This window comes from Taudactylus pleione, unplaced genomic scaffold, assembly GCF_031769625.1.
Source record: "Taudactylus pleione unplaced genomic scaffold, aTauple2 ptg000316l, whole genome shotgun sequence".
Lineage (NCBI taxonomy): Eukaryota > Metazoa > Chordata > Amphibia > Anura > Myobatrachidae > Taudactylus > Taudactylus pleione.
This window is the reverse complement of record NW_028284717.1, coordinates 10035072-10056342: the sequence shown is the minus strand read 5'-3', so window position 1 is coordinate 10056342 and position 21271 is coordinate 10035072. Positions and strand designations below refer to the sequence as shown.

Sequence of the window (21271 nt, the reverse complement as noted above, 5' to 3'; positions counted from 1 at the left end):
CCCAGTAGTGCCCCTTATACAGTGCCCCCAGTAGTGGTCCCCCTTATGCAGGCCTCCAATAGTGATCCTCCCTGCGCAGTGCCCCTTATACAGTGCTCCCTGTAGTGGTCCTCCTTATTCAGTGCCCCCAATAGTGGTCCCCCTTATATAGTGCCCCCCAGAAGTAGTCCACCCTATGCAGTGCCCCCAGTAGTGGTCCCCCCTATGCAGTGCCCCCAGTAGTGCTCTTTATATAGTGCCCCCAGTAGTAGTCCCCCTTATGCAGGCCTCCAGTAGTGCCCCTAATACAGTGCCCCCAGTAGTGCTCCCCCTTATGCAGGCCCCCAGTAGTGATCCCCCTACGCAGTGCCCCTTATACAGTGCCCCCTGTAGTGGTCCTCCTTATTCAGTACCCCCAATAGTAAGTCCCCCCTATGCAGTGCCCCTTATATAGTGCCCCCAGTAGTAGCCCCCCCTATGCAGTGCCCCCAGTAGTGTTCTCCCCTATGCAGTGCCCCCAGTAGTGCCCTTTATATAGTGTCCCCAGTAGTAGCCCCCCTATGCAGTGCCCCCAGTAGTGGTCCCCCCTACGCAGTGCCCCCAGTAGTGAACTTTATATAGTGTCCCCAGTAGTAGCCCCCCCCGATGCAGTGCCCCCAGTAGTGGTCCCCCGATGCAGTGCCCCAGTAGTAGCCCCCTGATGCAGTGCCACAGTAGTGGTCCCCCGATGCAGTGCCCCCAGTAGTGGTGCCCTCCCAGTAGTGTCCCAAGTAGTAGTGCCCCCCCTCACCTCAGCAATGCAGACAAAGACACAGATGTAAAAAAAAGAAAAAAAAAACACATACCTAAATCCCCACTCTGGCTCCCGCTGCCGTCTGCTCCTCCGTCCTCCTGGGCTGCCACGCTTTGCATAATGGGAAAGACGTCATGACGTCTCTCCCATCACCCACTGTAGGAGCCGGAAGATGGAGCTCATGAGTGAGCTCCAGCCCGGCTCCTGCAGTGGGTGCAGCAGCCAATGAGAGTCTGTCTGACAGGCTGCCAAAACAAACACAAAGCCGCCGGGGCCGGCGGCGGTGTGCTTGTTTCTGTGTGTAGTGCACATCGACAGGCCACTGGGAATGGCTTTGTGGACCACCTGTGGCCCGCAGGCCACGGGTTGAAGACCCCTGCTCTACAGTAATAATCTTACAAACATTGTTTATAAATAATATGAGATATGCGTTTTGGTTTTGCTGAAAACCAAACACACCTGAACTTTGGGGTTCTGAGTCAAACAGGGTCCCGGCTTGGGTCTTCCCGAAGGAGGGATCTTGCGTCTTTTTCATTGCATGTAAGCTCCTCCCTCGTGATTTCAGGTGCCAACATTGGTCAAAATTCACTGGAAATTACTGTTATTATTGTTAATAATACTATAGGAACAAAAACAGGTCCAAGTTACATGAGTTTAGCAGTTTTTATACATTTTTTTTAAAGAAATTCAAAACCAAAACCGAACTTGAAGCAATACACTTGAGGGTGGTTTTGCCAAAATCAAAACACGATGATTTAGAACCAAACCCAAAACACGGGGGTCTGGGCACATCTTTACAAATAACCATATGAGACAGCTTTATTCACACCACTCCCCCCGACATGTTACACTGGGTCCCACCCGCTGTCTATAATATGTTTTTTAAAGACCATGTTGGCATCAAGGATGCTACCACTAGCTAGCCTGGTCTTACATACAAACCTTTGTATATTCCCTATCTGTCTCATTAGCACGAATTGTGTGGGTCCTCCTATCTATCAGGATAGCCAAGGGAGGCTTTGTGATGTAAACTTGCCATTGGTAGTCATCCATTTAATTCATTCATACGTATCATGGATGTACAGATGTATCCTCATTCACCTAGCCTCAATATCATGCCGAACTGAGCCGCTCCGAGAGCAGTAACATAGCATCATTTTTCTTTTACGTTTTGCGTTTCATTCGCATCGCAGACGCAGCAAAACACCACTCACTCTACTACAGGCATTGGGCTGCGACTTTAATCACAGAGGGATTCGTTTTACACACATAAAAAGTTTCAGATGAAGAGCAACGGAACTTGGAGAAAAAGCCGTGGCATCGTAGCACTTCGCATGGAAATTCAGTCGCACACACATGTACAAATGTGGCATCAAACTGATCGGTGCAATTTAGCAGGGACGTGCAATATTCCTGAGCTTTGATATAAAAATGATTAGAATAATATAAAGAAGATATTTATAACTTATAAACATCTTCTTTGTTTATTGTAATCATTTTTATAGTTAATACTCACCAGCTTGGTCAAGGATTGCAGGGTGACAAGAGATGAGGCAGTGTTCAGAGCTCAGTCACCAGCAACAAGAGAAGACAGTGATGCAGATAAGAGAATCAATGGACACTGACGCTTAGTGTAGTGAGGGGAGAGGTACAGTGACTAGGGGGTCCCAGTAGGGTAGACAAGCTCCCAGCACTCAGGGCCTCATTCAGAGGCGGTCGGAGGATGCAAGCGGTCGCTCAGAAACTGGGCGGCCACTTGCATCCTGACCGCCCGCCTCTGTTGCGGTCGTTAGGCTGTGGGTTAACACCCACAGCTCTAACGACCGCTCCGTTGATGGTCGCGATGGTCATAGACCATCGTGACCATCGGGGCTTATGACGAGACTCTAGGGTAGGGTCTCCCTTGTCGTAAGCCCCGGAGAGCTTCTGGCTCTGTCAGAGCCAGAAGCTCTCCACTGACATCACTAGTGATGTCAGTGGGGCTGCCCCCAAACGGTAGGCGTTCCCATGGGAACGCCTCCGTTTGGGCTGCCACCCCCCTGGCCCGCCTTCCAAACGGGGCGAGCTGTCAATCAACATCGACAGCTCGCCCCCTTTGGATCGAGACCTGCTACGACCGGCGCTGTTGGTCGTAGCGGGTCTCACGCATGCGCACGACAGCGCCGGCGCCATCGTGCGCATGCTCTGTGGGGGGCCATCGACCTGGTCCGAGCGCATCGGCGCTAACGACCGGGTCTGAATGACCCCCTCAGACCCATCTCCATATGTGCCTCCCCAGCCATTGACCTCACCGCACGTCACTGAAATCTAGTAATGTAGTTTTGTCGCTTCCAGTAGTTTTAGTTGTGTGAATAAGATGCACATTTTCAGCGAAAAAGATGCTCGGCGCCAAGAGCCTGGGGCTATATGGTGCGACTGAAGTCACACTGTATGAGGACACATCTGCATTCCATAGGTAGTACCATCTAAGCCTCTCCATGGGGGTAATGTATCAAACCTTCTAATAAATTACGTAGTGGAGAAGTTGGCCATAGCAACCAATCAGCTTATAGCTAGCATTTATCAAGATCATTCTTTAAAAACAGTGATAGGCAACCTGATTCTCTTTAAGGGCCAAACCTCCCACCTTCAAAAGGGCCGCACATTACTCTTAATTTCAGTAGCAAGTTAATTATTTTGATCAATGAAAGAGACACCTATCTTTAATAACATATGAACAGGCCTTTTAAATAAGCATTATAAGGTATAATAAACACATATGACATCAAACCATGAAAGAACTGGGAGACACAAGTGAGAGCTTGGAGGGACACATGTTGCCCCTAGGGCCTCCTGATACCTATCACTGCTACCACTTGCCCACTCTTTAGATGGTTACCATTTCATACACTATCCTCCCCCCATGTAATGTGCTGTAATCATAATGACTAAATTATTTCATATATTAAAACAAAATAGAAAAATATAGCATGAAATAAATATTTGACACCAATATCACCTAAGAAACAAATGTTTTACTAATGCTGACAGCATCTGAATTAGATTCTAATGTTCTATATTTCTGCCATTCCCATGAATTGTGTAGTTAGTCTGAAGTGAGTTCTTGGATGATATATGTATTAAAGACTTTTTATATCTCAGGATTACATGTCAAGCCTGTTGCTGAATGGATATGAGACACTGGAAGACCTAAAGGACATAAAAGAGAGTCATCTCTGCGAGCTTAATATTACAAACCCGGAGGAAAGAATGAGGTTACTGGTTGCTATAGAGAACTTACAAGATTCTGACTGTGAGTTTCACTTCATTCTCTGGCATCGCATTACTTTACATAACCGGGACATCCTGCAGCCCACGCTTGTTAGCCGCATTACTGTACACAACTGGGACATCCTGCAGCCCACGCTTGTCAGCCGCATTACTATACACAACCGGGACATCCTGCAGCCCACGCTTGTCAACCGCATTACTTTACACAACTGGGACATCCTGCAGCCCAAGCTTGTTAGCCGCATTACACAACGGGGACATCCTGCAGCCCACGCTTGTTAGCCGCATTACTAGACACAACCGGGACATCCTGCAGTCCACGCTTGTTAGCCGCATTACACAACCGGGACATCCTGCAGCCCACGCTTGTCAGCCGCATTACTATACACAACCGGGACATCCTGCAGCCCAAGCTTGTTAGCCGCATTACACAACGGGGACATCCTGCAGCCCACGCTTGTCAGCCGCATTACTATACACAACCGGGACATCCTGCAGCCCACGCTTGTCAGCCGCATTACTATACACAACCGGGACATCCTGCAGCCCACACTTGTTAGCCGCATTACACAACCGGGACATCCTGCAGCCCACACTTGTTAGCCGCATTACACAACTGGGACATCCTGCAGCCCACATTTCTTAGCCGCATCACTATACACAACTGGGACATCCTGCAGCCCACACTTGTTAGCCGCATTACTATACACAACCGAGACATCCTGCAGCCCACGCTTGTTAGCCGCATTACACAACCGGGACATCCTGCAGCCCACACTTGTTAGCCGGATTACTATACACAACCGGGACATCCTGCAGCTCACACTTGTTAGCCGCATTACTATACACAACCGGGATATCATGCAACCCACACTTGTTAGCCGCATTACACAACCGGGACATCCTGCAGCCCACACTTTTTAGCCGCATTACTATACACAACCGAGACATCCTGTAGCCCACGCTTGTTAGTCGCATTACTATACACAACCGGGACATCCTGCAGCCCACACTTGTTAGCCGCATTACACAACCGGGACATCCTGCAGCCCACACTTGTTAGCCGCATTACACAACTGGGACATCCTGCAGCCCACATTTCTTAGCCGCATCACTATACACAACTGGGACATCCTGCAGCCCACACTTGTTAGCCGCATTACTATACACAACCGAGACATCCTGCAGCCCACGCTTGTTAGCCGCATTACACAACCGGGACATCCTGCAGCCCACACTTGTTAGCCGGATTACTATACACAACCGGGACATCCTGCAGCTCACACTTGTTAGCCGCATTACTATACACAACCGGGATATCATGCAACCCACACTTGTTAGCCGCATTACACAACCGGGACATCCTGCAGCCCACACTTTTTAGCCGCATTACTATACACAACCGAGACATCCTGTAGCCCACGCTTGTTAGTCGCATTACTATACACAACCGGGACATCCTGCAGCTCACACTTGTTACCCGCATTACTATGCACAACCGGGACATCATGCAGCCCACACTTGTTAGCCGCATTACACAACCGGGACATCCTGCAGCCCACGCTTGTTAGCCGCATTACACAACCGGGACATCCTGCAGCCCACTCTTTTTAGCCACATTACTATACACAACCGAGACATCCTGTAGCCCACGCTTGTTAGTCGCATTACTATACACAACCGGGACATTCTGCAGCCCACGCTTGTTAGCCGCATTACACAACCCGGGACATCCTGCAGCCCACGCTTGTTAGCCGCATTACACAACCCGGGACATCCTGCACCCCACGATTGTTAGCTGCATTACGCAACCAGGACATCCTGCACCCCACGATTGTTAGCAGCGTCCACTTTGCAAAATAAACTTCTACCTCAATTAATATTTAAGGGCCTGTTATGATACAACTGTGAAAAACTAACGACTGTAAGAAGAAAGGCCTGATTGTAAATCGCAGGCAACGTTGTATGTGACCCCATCTAGCGATTTTTAACAGACTGCACATTTGTCAAGTTCTCCATTCACATCTTTACAAACGTACGCGCAATTCTCAGCCGGTCACTAGATGCGGGAGATGCGTTTTATTCTGATTCCCCAGTATGGATTGTGAAGACCAAATTTAGATAGATTGCCTGCACCTAGTATGAGGTAGGGTGCAGGTTTTGATGATAGTGATGGCAGCTGCTCTTGTGAACAGAACAGTGGGGTGGAGTGTTTGCAAACTTGAGTAAGACTCAGAATATGAGTGTACAGTTGCATTAGCATTCTGTACATATTGTGTTTGCAATAGTTTTATTATTATTATTATTATTATTATTATTATTATTATTATCCCTTATTTATATGGTGCCACAAGTGTTCCGCAGAGCCTTACATAGTACATAAAACTAATAAGTGAACAAAAAAACCAAAAAACAAACATGTAACTTACAGTACAGTGAAGGACATTATATACATTGTTGCAATAGTGATTAAAGCACTCACAATAAGCAGCAGGGAGTTGGCAGAGACGTGTTAGGTGACCTTATGGGGAGTAAGGAGTAGAAGAAAGTGTAAGGAGAAGCACATGAGGGAAGAGGGTCCCTGCTCGTGAGAGCTTACATTCTAAAGGGGAGGGGCACACAGACAGGCGTGACACAGAAGGGGAAGATAGGGAGGAGAGAGTATTATGTGGGTTAGGATGAGAGCTGGAAGGCCTGGATGAAGTAGTAGGTCTTGAGAGCCCGTTTGAAGATATGCAGTGAGGTGGAGAGTCTGATAGGGAGAGGGAGAGAGTTCCAAAGGTAGGGAGCAGCACGGGCAAAATCTTGGAGGCGGGAGTGGGAGGAAGCAATTAGTTAGCAAGAGAGGCGGTATGCTTTTGTTGAGCGAAGTGGACGGGCGGGAGTGTGAAGGGAGAGAAGGTCCGAAATGTATGTGGGGGAGGATTTAGTGAGGGCTTTGTAGGTGAGTGTAAGAACCTTGAATTGGCATCTGAAGGGGAATGTGAGCCAGTGTAGGGCTTGAAGGAGAGGGGAAGCAGATGTAGAATGTCTGGAGAGGAAGATGAGCCGAGCAGCAGCATTGAGGACCGATTGTAGTGGAGAGAGGTGGGAGACTGGGAGGCCAGCTAGGAGAAGGTTACAGTAGTCCAATCTGGAGATGACCAGTGAGTGGATGAGGCTTTTAGTGGCATCCTGGGTGAGGAAGGGTCTAATCCTGGAAATATTTTTTAGGTGGAAGCGGCAGGACTGTGAGAGGTGCTGAATGTGTGGTTTAAAGGAGGGAGGAGTCTAGAATAACTCCAAGACAGCGCACTTTGGAGATAGTTCTGCCATCAATAGATAAAGAAATTGTGGGAAGTGAGGTAATGGAAGAGGGTGGGAAGATGATTAGCTCAGTCTTAGACATGTTAAGTTTAAGAAAGCACTGGGACATCCATAAAGAGATAGCAGAGAGACAGTTGGAGATACGGGTAAGAAGCAAGGGAGAGAGGTCAGGGGTGGAAAGGTACATTTGAGTATGATCAGCATAGAGATGATATTGGAGGTCAAAAGAGTTAATGAGTTCACCTAGAGAGGACGTATATAGGGAGAAAAGGAGTTGTCCAAGAACAGAACCTTGGGGAACTCCTACTGTTAGTGGAAGTGGGGGGTAAAAGGAGTCCTGAGAGGAGACAGAGAAGAACGATCAGAGAGGTAGGAGGACAGCCAGGAGAGGGCAATGCCATGGAAACCAAGAGAGTGGAGGATTTGCAGGAGGATAGGGTGGTCTACAGTGTCAAATGCGGCAGAGAGGTCAAGGAGAATGAACAGAGAGTAGTGGCACTTGGATTTGACAGCAAGGAGGTCATTGCTGATTTTCGTGAGGGCAGTTTCAGTGGAGTGGAGAGAACGGAAGCCAGATTGAAATGAGTCAAGGAGGGTGTGGGAAGAAGAAAGGTGGTAAGGCGGTTGTAAACAATACGCTCAAGGAGTTGGTCGGTAGTTGGAGAGTATGTTAGGATCCAGGGTAGATTTTTTAAGAATGGGGTAGACAAGGGCATGTTTTAATGCAGAAGGGACAGTGCCAAATGATAGGGAGAGATTGAGGAGGTGGGCAAGATGGGAACAGGCAGAGGGAGACAGGTAACAGAGGAGACGGGAAGGGATAGGGTCAAGGGGGGAGGTGGAAGGAGGGGAGGACCTGATGAGGGCCATGACTTCCTCTCCAGAAACAGTAGTTAAGAGTTGCATTCACAGGTATTTTGGATGCACAATGACTATGTTATATGTGATTTTAATGGCAGGTGATGTCCGACGTTGCAAAATATTTTTATTTGTTAGCATATAGTGCTTGTCTACTTGTGTCTGCCCCCCTTCCTCCATGCTCCAAGCCGCCGCATGCGCCAAGTATACTCAGACACTGAGCCAGCGTCTACTATGCATGCACTACTATCCGGGCACAGGGTGTTCGTGTAATTTTCCCAATGATTTCTGTGACGCAGACGGGCAGGTAAGTATCTATATGTATATCCAAGTCGGTCACATTGTTACATTGAGATCAAATTAAGGGCCTGATTCAGAGGTGCTCGCTATTTGCGAGCGCACGCTCTGAATCAGGGCGGGGAGGAATTTTTTTTTTTCTCCTGTCCGCTCGCAAAGCTGTGGGTGCCCACCCATAGCTAATGTGAGCAGGCAGGAGATGGTTGCGATTATCGCGACCATCGGGCTTGCAAGGAGACCCTGTGGTAGGTTCTCAGGTCTCGCAAGCCTGAGTGGACTTCCTGTTCGAGTGATGTCAGTAGGGCTGCCCACAAACGGCAGGCGTTCCTTCGGGAACGCCTCCATTTGTTCAGCCACCCCCCTTCCCCACCTACAAAACGGGGCAAGCTGTCGATCAATATCGACAGCTGCCCCGTTTTGTTGCGAGCCCCGGAGCGAGTTTCTAACTCGCTACGGGGCTTGCGCACGTGCATTGCGCATGCTGCGTGTGCGCACTGGGCCACCATCGACCTGCTTGTGCTTGTGAGCGGGTCTGAATCAGGCCCTAAGTGCACAGTACATTTGCACATGTAGCGGTTAATGAATATCCTGCATGCAGTGGAAAAGCAAGTGCAATGGAATCAACAACAATCTATTAATATGTCCTTAGCTGTGGAAGTTAGGCCCCTGAGAAGCAGGTCTTAAGCTGGGTACAAACTGGGCCTGGTTCAGAGATGTACGCTATGCAGATGTTTTTCGCAAATGGAGCGATTTATTGCCACTATGCATGCATCAAGGTACATTACCGTAGTCGCACGCTGCAAGTGTTTTTTCGCAGTGTAATTGCTGGGAAGAATAGTAAATTAAGCCCCCTTCAACCCCTAGAATGTATAGGAAAGATTTCTGGACTGCACAACCTGACTATATATATAATGGGAGGTGCTACCTGATGAGACTAATTGCTGGCACAGAAACAGACAAATCTCAGGTGCACAACTCCAAATTATTAATAATATATATAATTATAAATGCAATAAAATTTTGCAATCAATAGAGGTTTTTAGCATAATCATGGCCAAGGTTATGGGCCTACCCACCATATCCAGGTAACCTGTTTCGGGTAGGTCCCTAACATACTAGGGTTCAAATCCAGAGCGCAGGACCCCCCAAAACTGGCCCAGCCAAGCTGCCCCAGGGCACCACCATAGTAAGAAAAGTGCAGTGTAAAGAGATAGTTAGGAGCAGCTGCAGCTGCATATAAAGAATGAAAATAAAAAAGTGAAGTACATATATATTAAACACACAGTGAAGGGTTAAATGTGTTATAAAGGAAAATGTGTTATAATGCGATGCCCTGAGACAGATCAACCAATACAATCCAGGGGGACCCACGCCCCAAAAATGAACCAAAGTTGCACTACAGTATATAACTTGTAGGACTTACCTAGAATTGTGCCTAATACAGTGTACATATACATTACCATACTCCATGCTTTTAAACCAATAAGGAAGGGTGCTAATCCAGAATGATGGCGTCTCCTTTCCCTCAGAAGTGCAATAAAGCACATTAAATGGAGTATATGGGAAAGATTTCTGGACTGCACACCCTGAATATATATAATGGGAGGTGCTACCTGATGAGACTAATTGCAACCCCCTAGAGTGTACCTGGTGGCTGAAGCCGCTGTGAAAAGGAAAGTCGCAATGTTCTGATGGTGGTGATCCGATGTTTGAAAAAAGCGGCGGTGGTCGCAGATCCTTCGATAACTGACCATCTGAGTAACCCTACGGTTGCCAAAATGGCAGAGGAAACCGAGACGCTTCCGCCATACACTCCCCGAAAACGGTCACGACGCGTCTGCGTTTTTGCCACCACTCCCTGTCACCGCCCCCAAACGGTTCCTGAATGTGAATCACTTTTCGATTATATGATCACTGTGAGTCGACCGATAATCCCCATTGTGTCCACATCTGAATCAAACCCTATATACATTAATGTATGGTACAGCAACAGTCCTAGGAGTTTTGAAAGCCAAGAAGATATTACTTGACAGTCAGCCTGTTACACCATACACCTCTAAGTAGAGACATCTAGCTGAATAAAATAAAGTCTAGGTTAGTATGTTATCATACTAGCCAATTAGTTCAGGAAAAATGTATTTACCCTTTACTTACCCTCAGTTAAACTTTATATTTCATAACTTATATCTCACTTTTTTTGTCTTTGATATAAGCCCTCCTTAATTCCCGCAACCTTCAGACAATCTTCTGTGCATTCCATCAGTTTTAATTGTCATTGCAAGTGTTACCCACACTCTTCGTATTGAGGGATTTGGTCCACTTTCATAAGCTCTCAGTAGCCAATAATGACTCGGACATGAAATACTAACACCTTTACATGTACCGTAATCCTCAGGTGCTCCATCACAGCGGTTTCCAAAGCCAGCACTTGACTTTGAAAATACAAACAGGATTAGCCCTTTATAGGTCAGTGCCTCATACGAGATTTGGGTAATCCTATGGAAGTTAATGTTAGGACAGGCGAGTGGCATTAGGGAGATTTGCAGGATCAGAGGTGCAGGATTTAGACACCAAAATGTCAGTTTTTGCAATCTTTTATTATAAAGTCATACTTGCATTTTTAGCTCTTAAGATATTTATATGGACAGTTAAAAAGGATAATAAAAGAGTAGAAAATTATATTTCAGCCATGGGCTCCAATTGAATAGCGCCCCCAGTGGGGAGATTTTTATGGATAATTCTAAAAAACCACAAATGATATGGGGATAGTATTGAGAGTTGGAGATTCTAAGCAAGTTTAGGCCCCTGTAGTTTATCTCTTGTTAGCTTAATATAAGATGAATATACTCTCTATATGGTTTAAAAATCCTGTAGAGGATTAATATTGTCATCAGTTTATATAATCAGCAACTTGGTGCCAGTGTCATATCTATAATGGGTGCAGGGTGTGAGGTGCACATGGATACCTGGGTCTAGGGGGCCCCAGTGCCTCACACCCTGCACCTAACCTACTATAGACCCCACTGTGGGCCTTATTCAGACCCGCTCGCGAGATCCTGATCGCGCTCCCCCCATGGATATCTGCTGGGCTGAGGGGGCTCACAGCGCTCTACTCCCCAGCGCGCAGCGGCGATGCAACAGTATTTCTTTCCTTTTATTTTTCTTAAGGGGCTGTGGCCACGCCTCCCATGATTAGGCCACACCCTCTTCAACCAGGTTCCCGGCGTGGTTCTTGGCAGCCCTGCCCACTGGCATTAAGATGCCACTGCGTGGATCTCATGTTTTGATATGTGTATGGTGGTGGTAAGCAGCGTAAATAGTGTACACCAGCGGAATCACCAGATACACTAGAAAACTTAACCAGTGCTTTGGTTTATTGTGCAACAATGTGTCTGTACAGCCATACTCCCAGTTACATACACTTGGCTTCTAGATGGAGCGGAGCTTGTGTGGAACATACAAATCACCACCCGGTGATGTATGCGGGTAGCGGTGCATATAGAAGCGGTATGGTTTGGCAGGTATCTCGCACTGTGAGGTATAATAGCAGGGTCCACTGGAGCTAAGTGGAACACATCCGTGTCCCACTGTGGTGCTCATACACAGTAACAAGATGGTGCTGCACATGCGCAGACCAAACCGGTGGCCATCTTGGTAAAGGACAAATGCTTCCCTGAAGGAGCACCATGGAGACAGCACAGTATCGCACTCTATATTTCAACACTTACACCATCTATCCTCTCTTGGGATCACCCCCTTAATGAAGTCTAATACAAAGACAAAATGTGTTGCTAATTATTTCATAAATTTCCAAATATATTTATACGATCAATAAGTGTTCTGAAGACTAAGAAGTCTTAAAATAAGCTTTATTACTTATCATTTGCACTTTAAATTGTTATGTGTGATATGTTTTAGCACTAGTAGGCGCTGGTGAGCTTCTCTATACACATAGGGCACTACTATGTTTCATAAAATGAACTAGGGCACTGCCAGGAAGCATACAATTAACTAGGGTACAACTATGGGGCATAAATTGTACAATCACTGTGGAGAGAGGTGTCATTCGAGTAGCACTGGGGTGAGAGCCCCTTCAAAATGTTGCTATGGGGCCCACAAAGTTTTGGCTATGCCCCTGGAAGTAAGAGACTATATAGGCACGTATAGAAGGGTTGGGTACAGGATGCTTGGGATCCCGGCAGTCAGAATCCCGACACCGGCATCCAGACAGGGTTAGGATACCGACACTTGTCGGTCAGTATCCTAACCCTCTCCCTACCCCTAACCCTCCATCCTTGGTGTCTAAACCTAACCTCCTCCCTAGTGCCTAAGCCTAACCTCTAACCCTCCCCCTAACACCAGTACTTACCGTCATGGGTGCCAGTGCCAGGATTCTGACAGGTGTCGGGATTCCGGCGCTGGCATTCTAAGATCCAGCATCCCGACTGTCGGTATATTGACTGGATCCCGTATAGATATGCAACAATGTTTCTACTTTAATATTGTGTGACTACACAGAGACTAAATCTTCATGTTCTACATTTTGACAGGTGGACAAGAATCTGGGAACGGATCAGTGCCCCTGACACTCAGCCCTGAAAGTCCTGCAAACAAGTGTGATTTAAGTGACTGCCCGAGAGATTCAGGATGCTACATCACGTTAGAGAATACAGAAAACAGCAAGGATTATGGAGAGACAGAAAAACTGTGTGACGCTGTACAGCAAATCATCATCACTGAATCCCCCTAACAGGCCACACATGGACATGGGTCAGACACTGGACCACTAAGACACAAGTCCTGCTGTCACAATCTCTATAGCAGTTCCGTTCTTCACAGACTTTTAATATGTGAAATGACTGTGTAGTGAAGTCACTATATCACAGTACTTCTTAAAAACAACATAAAACAAAGTAGATGGACTTTCAAAACTATAACCTAGCAGCTTCATCTGATCTAAGACTCATTACTTGGCTGGGTACGAATATGGAGCACCATGGTTCCACCAAGAAATGTCAATTTCAGAGTGTAGAGCATTTATGAGCTGCCAGTGACAGATCTCTGGAGAATAGATTACAGTAAATTTCGTTATTATGGTACAGATTTTACTTGTCAGGAACCTTGGCTTATTTACAGCGTACACGTACAATCATGGAAAATACAGTCCAATGCTGCATACACAGGTAACGATTTTGTTGGCAAACGATTTTCGTTCAATATTTCCTTTGAAATAGTGAACGATTTTTTGAAGTGTAATGAACGATTTTTTTAACGATTTTTTTCAACGAAGAACGAAAAATGTTCCTTCCCTTAAAGAAAATCGTTAAGTCGGTCAGTCTGAAATGGACGATGAACTACAAACGGGAATGCGCTTGAACGATTATCGTTCATTGTTATAACTCAGAAACTGAACGATTTTTTGAACGATAACGACGTTGTTATAGTTAAATCGTTCAAAAAATCGTTACGTGTGTACGCACCTTAAGATAAGGCTTCTGTTTGTAGATGATTCGCAAATGTGCAGTTTCAGACATAAGGGTCAATCCTATTACGTGCGAATTGCGAGTTTGTTTTATGAAACACGCAGACTTCGCATAAAGGCGCACACAAGAGAATTCTCCAATCCAATTAAAAATGCCTATTCACTGTACTCGCAGTGGGAATTGGCTGTCAAATGTGATGTGAGAGAAGTGCATGAAAAAGTGAGGAGACCATTCTGAACCCCAAAATTGAAAGCAGGACAGTATCGAAGGCTGTTTGTGGGCATAAGGAAAGTACTGAAGGTTTTTAAATGGTATAAAATGGCTGATTTGTGCTTTTTTTTAAAAAATGCAAAAACAATTACAAAATGCTAACTTTTTGTTTAATATCAAACGCATTAAATGAAAAATGCAAAAAAAAAATAGGAATTTGGGGTACTTTGAGGGCACTTTGAAATTTGTTTTTCAAATAAAAAAATACTGTAATTAAATTTTGGGTGTCTAAAGTAACAAAAACTTTGATTTTGGAGTAATTTGAGGCATTTTTTTATGTGTAATTAAGCTAATTGGAATCTTCCTATTGCCTAATTAGTCATTAGGGGGGGTGTCCAAGGGGTTCAGCATGGTGTCCCAATATTTTAACCTTACAATAAAGATTTTACCTTCCATCTCTCACCCTCAGGGAGGTGCGAATGGAAAAATGCGAGTTTACTCTGACTGGTTCAGTGCAAGTTGCTAATTGGATTGCAGAATTAATTTCCTATGTGAATTCACAGAGAAAACAGAAACTCGCACCTCACAATTCGCACCTAATTGGATTGACCCCATAGATGTCAGCATTATGGAGGGCAGATCGGGGTGGTCTGTTGGATCAAATTGGTTGGTGCATCTTTTGCACAAAGCACAACTCTCAAAAAAGCCTAAAACTAGCAAAATGGGAATTGGAAGGGTAAATTGGAGACATTTCTTCATCTTCGTAGAGCTTCATCAGAGCACAAATAGTCTGTATATTTACAACTGTCAAATATATTTTAGGTGGTCATGTGTGTACCTGAGATGATTTGTGCATGCTAGAAAGTAATGTCCACAAAACCTGTATCTGCCAAACATGAAATACAGATTAGACAAGCAGATGAACTTTGTGGCCTCGAAATGGTCACTTTATTGTTTGAGTGGGTCAAAAGGATAACAATTCCATTATTGGGGGACTGGGGCTTCTACAGGTCGATTCCACAACCTTTTTTAAATTGATGAAAATTGCTACAAATTACCAAAAACAAAAGATAACTTCTTTGTCCCAAATGTCTAACTATGAAGCATCAATTATTTGTGATCTCTGTCAACTTAAAAACGTAATATCACCAGGGATGTGGAAATATCTTTAAACTTTCCCCAATCATTTCAGTGGGAATTCAATGGGGTTTCAAGCATGGGCACATTGAAATGAATTGGAAAAGCTCTAAGCTAGTTACAGAGTAGTATGACTTTTCACCATGTTAAAGGTGTCAGTTTATTCCCAATTAATATAAATGTTTTTGTGTTTTCATGCGACTGGAATCCACCATCAATGTTACTATTATTATTTTCTTTTTTATTTAAGACTTGGGGGGGTATTCATGAAATCTTGGAGAGAGATAAAATTGTGAGAGATAAAATACCAACCAATCTGCTCCTAACTGTCACTTTACAGGCTGTGTTTGAAAAATGACAGTTGGGAGCTGATTGGTTGGCACTTTCACAATTTTATCTCTCTTCAAGCTTTCATGAATACCCACTTTGGAAATCTCTAAAATGAGAAAAATACACTTTAATGTTGCTTAGGACTTCCAGTCACATGTCAAACATAAAATACAAATACAGGATCATTTGGGACAGACTTGAAACCTCCAGTAGAAAGTTCAAATAGCAGAGTTTTACTTAACAATATTTACTATATTAATCTCCATATATTCACTTGTTCAATGCTTATAACTGAAAACAGATGATTTTGCTATCTGGAAAACTGAGGATTTATAGGTCTGTGTTTCTGTAACTGTAAATCACAAAAACAAGAAATGAAGGGGGGTATCGAATTAGCAGCGCTAAAGTAGCGCTGCTAATTGGTGGCGGCAGGGCTATCCTATTAGCCTCGAAATGCTGCCCGACGCCGCCACTTATCGTGGATATTTTTTGGGACCTGATGTGTTCCGAAAAATAATCTGCGATAAGTGCTGTTTTTTCACCCCAAAAAAGGCGAAAACACATAGGTCTGCGAGCTTATCGCGGACCCTATGTGTTTTCGTGAGACATATCCTATTATTTCGTTATAGGATAGGGTAAAAAAAAAACATGGGCGAAAAACAAGTATAATCGGCGGGAAATTCCCTGTTTTTTGCTGATAGCGGAGATCCATTAGTGCCCAAACAATGTTCTTGGCTAATTGGATAACGCCCAAAGTGGAGAATTTGTCCATAGCAACCAATCAGCTTCTGTCACTTTACAGGCTGTGCTAGATAAATGTACCAAACACACAGTGGATGTGGCATCATTTTCTGTGCCTTAACCACAGGGATTATATGCCTGGTTCAGAGCCACGGGCAATGCCGATGTCCACGTAATTAAGTGATTTGTTTGGCAACTATTCACGCCCGAAAATTCCTATATTCCTGTGCGTCTCAGGCGCTGCTGCGACTGAGACGCACAGGATCACAATTGTTGTGGAAAAGGAATGGAATTCCTTGGGCTGTGACTGGGAGGTGATTACAAATGGTCCGTTCCGTGGGCGTGTCATGGGGGTGTCACTGGCGAGTCAGTGAAAGCGGCTGCATACACAGACGCACAGCCGCGGATATAGGAGGCCTTAGTCAGACCTGCAACTGCCACAGGGCTGTTGCAAATTTAGATGGTGCGGCCGATGGCATCATCTAAGAATGAGTCAATCGGCATTACTGTGTGTACAGACGCTGAATGTGGGTGTCTCAGAACCTTGCACATTCAGGCCGCCTAGATGAACATAAGCAAGAAGCTTGTAGCGGAATTTGCATAAAGTTGCAGACGAACAACCGCCAGTTGTCACTTCTGCGTCCGCTTCTGCATCCACCTCTATGCATTGGAGCCCATGTTTTCCGTTTCTAATGATACTAGTAGTAACATTAATTAGGGTGTACCTCGTACATGTTCTGCAAGTGATGATACGTGTCTACAAACCAGGGGTAAGCAACAGACTGATCCGACAAATATTCCATTCACTTAGAACTTGAAATTACTAAATATTTATCATCATAGCACAAAATTAAATTGCTATAAAAGTAACAAAGAAGTTATTCTCACAAAACTGACAAATTAAAATTGCTCTATTCATAAAGGACTTAAACTGAGAGACTAAAAATATACATTTTGATATGGTGTATTAGAAGGAAGCATCTATATATTTAATTGGACATTACAACAACCACTTGTGCAATTTTCAAAACCTTATCCAACTTCGTCCACAGATGATTCGGGTGCTAATGCAAAGTGCCCTACTACTGTTCTATACATAACTTTGGTCATCTACCATGATCACTGAAGTTGTGGCAGCCTTGCCTATGGACAGGGACTGGCTCATTTACTAAAATTATATTCAAGTGTACATATAGGGCCTGATTCAGAGCCGGACGCAATTAGCGCTCGCTCGTCCCGAAAATAGGGGTGGCTATTCAAATCAAGCGTTCGCTCTTTGCGGTCTGTTCACGCCTCTAGGTCTGAACGAGCGAACAAAACTTGCGGTCGTTTTTTGGGAAACTATGCCCCCTGGCCGCTCGCATCCTACGTCATGTCTGCTATTTATTAGATTAATCGAGTACATCGACCAGGGTATGAGCTGCTCGCTATTCTTGTGGTTGGTTTTTGCTACCACAATTTTGCGAGCAGTTCTGGCTATAAAATAACCCAGTGACGTGCTCAATGACGCTGCTGTTTTAATTATGCACACCCATAAAACGCCCGTTTTGACCTTTAAGCACGCCTGCGATCTGATCTCCACTCCCCGTTTTCAAGCACCTTCCCCTGTTACCACCCACATGCGCCTCTTTCTGTCACTCAAATTATCAGGCATTCGCTATTTTGCGAGCACATGAATTTCGACCGCACTGACTGGTTCGCGCATGCGTATAACGATCCGTACGCATGCGCAGTTGGGCAAACATCGCTCGGAGCGAACGAGCGGCCGCTTACGAGCGGCTCTGAATCAGGCCCATAATTAATAATATATTTGCACTGAACCACAACAACCAATCAAAAAACAGTTCTGATCCATCGAGGTTTACAATAAAAGCAAATGTCTTATTGGTTGCTGTGTTTTAATATGAATTTTGTACTCAAAAGTGTACTATAGGGGACGCAGTTAAGGCACATATCCACTACACGATTAAAATGAACGATAATGAGATTGTTATCGTTCAATCGTTAACTAACCGTGCAGTAATTATGCTGGCAACGATCAGCAATGCGTGCTCCCGCTGGTCATTGTCGCCATTTGTCATCGCCTGAACATGCAGGCCAACCTGACGAGATCGTCTGGTTGTGCATTTTCGGGGATGAGGGCGGGTGCCTGCACTGAACGACATATCATTCAGTGTGGGCACAATATGCACTGCACAGTATGGTGAACAATTGAACGATTCCGATGTTGTAATCGTACAGTCGTTCTACACTCGTGTAGTGGATACGCACCTTTAGTTTATCGACATTAATGCTGTCAACAGTCAAAATGTTGACAGCATTATGTTGAAGGGACAATGCCAATGTTATTTAAAGTATTTTAACTGTGTCTCTCTGCATTATAACTTTATACCTGATGCTTTATGACCATGTTTAAAGTTATAATGCCGATAGGGTTAAAATGCCGATAGGGTTAAAATGCTTTAAAAAAAACATTACAACCGTGGAGCCATTACCTGTCAAAATAATGCTATCGACAATATATAATGTATATATCACAACTAGCGTATGGAAATCAAGACCTACAGATGCCAAGTCTTCCTTCTAAACTTACTCAAATTAGAAATGGAAATTTGTTGTTTGTTGATTGTTTAGAAAAAGTGTCAAGCTGTGCATGTAGTATTTTGTACATATTTTTATTGTTTGTATGTGATACCAACCTATTGTTTTTATGGAGAAAAATAATTCCTGTATATGTTTTTTTTAGATTTAAACAAAAGTGATTAGTTCTATGAACTAGTTTTTCTTACTATGTCAGTTGCTCATTTTTCACATGTATGTGTAATATGTTTATATACCTGAGGTGTGTTTTGTATACAGTGTGTAAAGAATTATTTGAAAATATAAAGCATTCCTGGCAACTGTTTTGACTTAACGTGTTTTCTTTTTTTAATGTTTCACAGGGGTCATAGCTCCGTACTATGGGCCTCATTCAGAGATGTACACAAACCCAACAGTTTGCATACATCCCTGATGGTGGAAGGACTGCCCATGTGGAAGAGCAGGCCTTCGTCTGCGACATGCGGACATTTGGGGGGCGGGGACGGGGTGGTACCAGCCTGTGTTCCCTGGGAGTGCTGAGGCCAGTGGCTGCATCAGAAGACACATTTTTCCTGGCCTCGGCTATGCAGGTAAGACAGCCATTCTGAGTAGCTTTTGGCTTTCTCAGATGGCCGATGCTGCAACTATCACCGATGGTGATCTCATGCTGTGTCTCTGGACACAGCACTAGGATCTGCAATGCTGTCAGGAGACATTTTTTGTCAGACGACTCCTGCTCACACTTGTCGACATTCTAGCTGTCCCCTCCGGGAGGGGGCAGCCAGGTCGGCATGCGGGAGAAGGTGACGCGGCATATTGGGGGAGTGGACATTACCCGGCATGAGGGGCGGAGCGGGGGCATGACCACACAATCATGTCACCATTCCCCCAGGCCTGATTTACAATGCCGAGATTACTGGCATTGTGAAGCAGGGGGCGGGGCCATGTTGACGTGATTCAGCATGAACAGGTCCTTGCAGGCGCAGTCCCCACCACATCGGAGATGTACGTTAGTGATCGGATTAATGTACATCTCTGAATCAAGCCTAGTAGGCACGCCCGATCTGCCGTTCCCGACGGTCGGTCATTGCATTGTCCCATCTGCCGTCCTGCATGTCAGATGGGGCCATGCAATGAACTGTGCGGTGCAGTAACATGCAGCATGTAACACAGTGGCTTAACTACAGCCCCCGCAGACCCCGCGGTGGCTTGGGGGCGCGGGGGCTTGTGGGGCGGGGTGGCTGCAGATTCCATGTGGACTAGCCGTCCGCATGGAATCTGCAGAAAACGGCCCTCCAAAAATGGCCGCCGCCTAGGAGGAGACAGATGCTACTACTACTACTGGGGGCATTTCTGGGGGGGTTGTTTACTACTACTACTGGGGACATTGCTGGGGGGTTGTTTACTACTACTACTGGGGGCATTGCTGGGGGGGGTTGTTTACTACTACTACTGGGGGCATTGCTGGGAGGGGGGACTACTACTGGGGGCATTGCTGGAGAGTTGTTTACTACTACTACTACTACTGGGGGCATTGCTGGGAGGGGGGACTATTACTGGGGGCATTGCTGGGGGGTTATTTACTACTACTGGGGGCATTGCTGGGAGGGGGAATACTACTGGGGGCATTGCTGGCGGGTTGTTTACTACTACTGGGGGCATTGCTGGGAGGGAGGACTACTACTGGGGGCATTGCTGGGGGAGTTGTTTACTACTACTGGGGGCATTGCTGGGGGGGTTGTTTACTACTACTACTACTACTGGGGGCATTGCTGGGAGGGAGGACTACTACTGGGGGCATTGCTGGGGGGGTTATTTACTACTACTGGGGGCATTGCTGGGGGGGTTGTTTACTACTACTACTGGGGGCATTGCTGGGAGGGGGGACTACTACTGGGGGGCATTGCTGGGGGGGGTTATTTACTACTACTGGGGGCATTGCTGGGAGGGGGGACTACTACTGGGGGCATTACTGGGGGGGTTGGTTACTACTACTGGGGCCATTGAGGGAAGACTACTACAGGGGGCATTGCTGGGGGGTTGTTTACTACTACTACTACTGGGGGCATTGCTGGGGGGTTGTTTACTACTACTACTGGGGGCATTGCTGGGAGGAGGGACTACTACTGGGGGCATTGCTGGGGGGAGGGTTGTTTACTACTACTACTACTGGGGGCATTGCAGGGAGGGGGGACTACTACTGGGGGCATTGCTGGGGGGGTTGTTTACTACTACTGGGGGCATTGCTGGGAGGGAGGACTACTACTGGGGGCATTGATGGGGGGTA

General features: G+C 45.7%; 1 protein-coding gene across 1 annotated transcript in view; it reads left to right on the top strand.

Moving 5' to 3' along the window:
• Nucleotides 1-13816, top strand: part of SAMSN1 (SAM domain, SH3 domain and nuclear localization signals 1) — a 150472-nt gene extending 136656 nt beyond the window's left edge. The window contains exons 16-17 of the mRNA XM_088442755.1: nucleotides 3914-4064; nucleotides 13054-13816. Of these exons, the coding sequence (XP_088298881.1) occupies nucleotides 3914-4064; nucleotides 13054-13253 (351 nt within the window). The 3' untranslated portion in view covers nucleotides 13254-13816. The remainder of the gene's footprint in view (nucleotides 1-3913; nucleotides 4065-13053) is intronic.
• Nucleotides 13817-21271: the final 7455 nt, after the last annotated feature.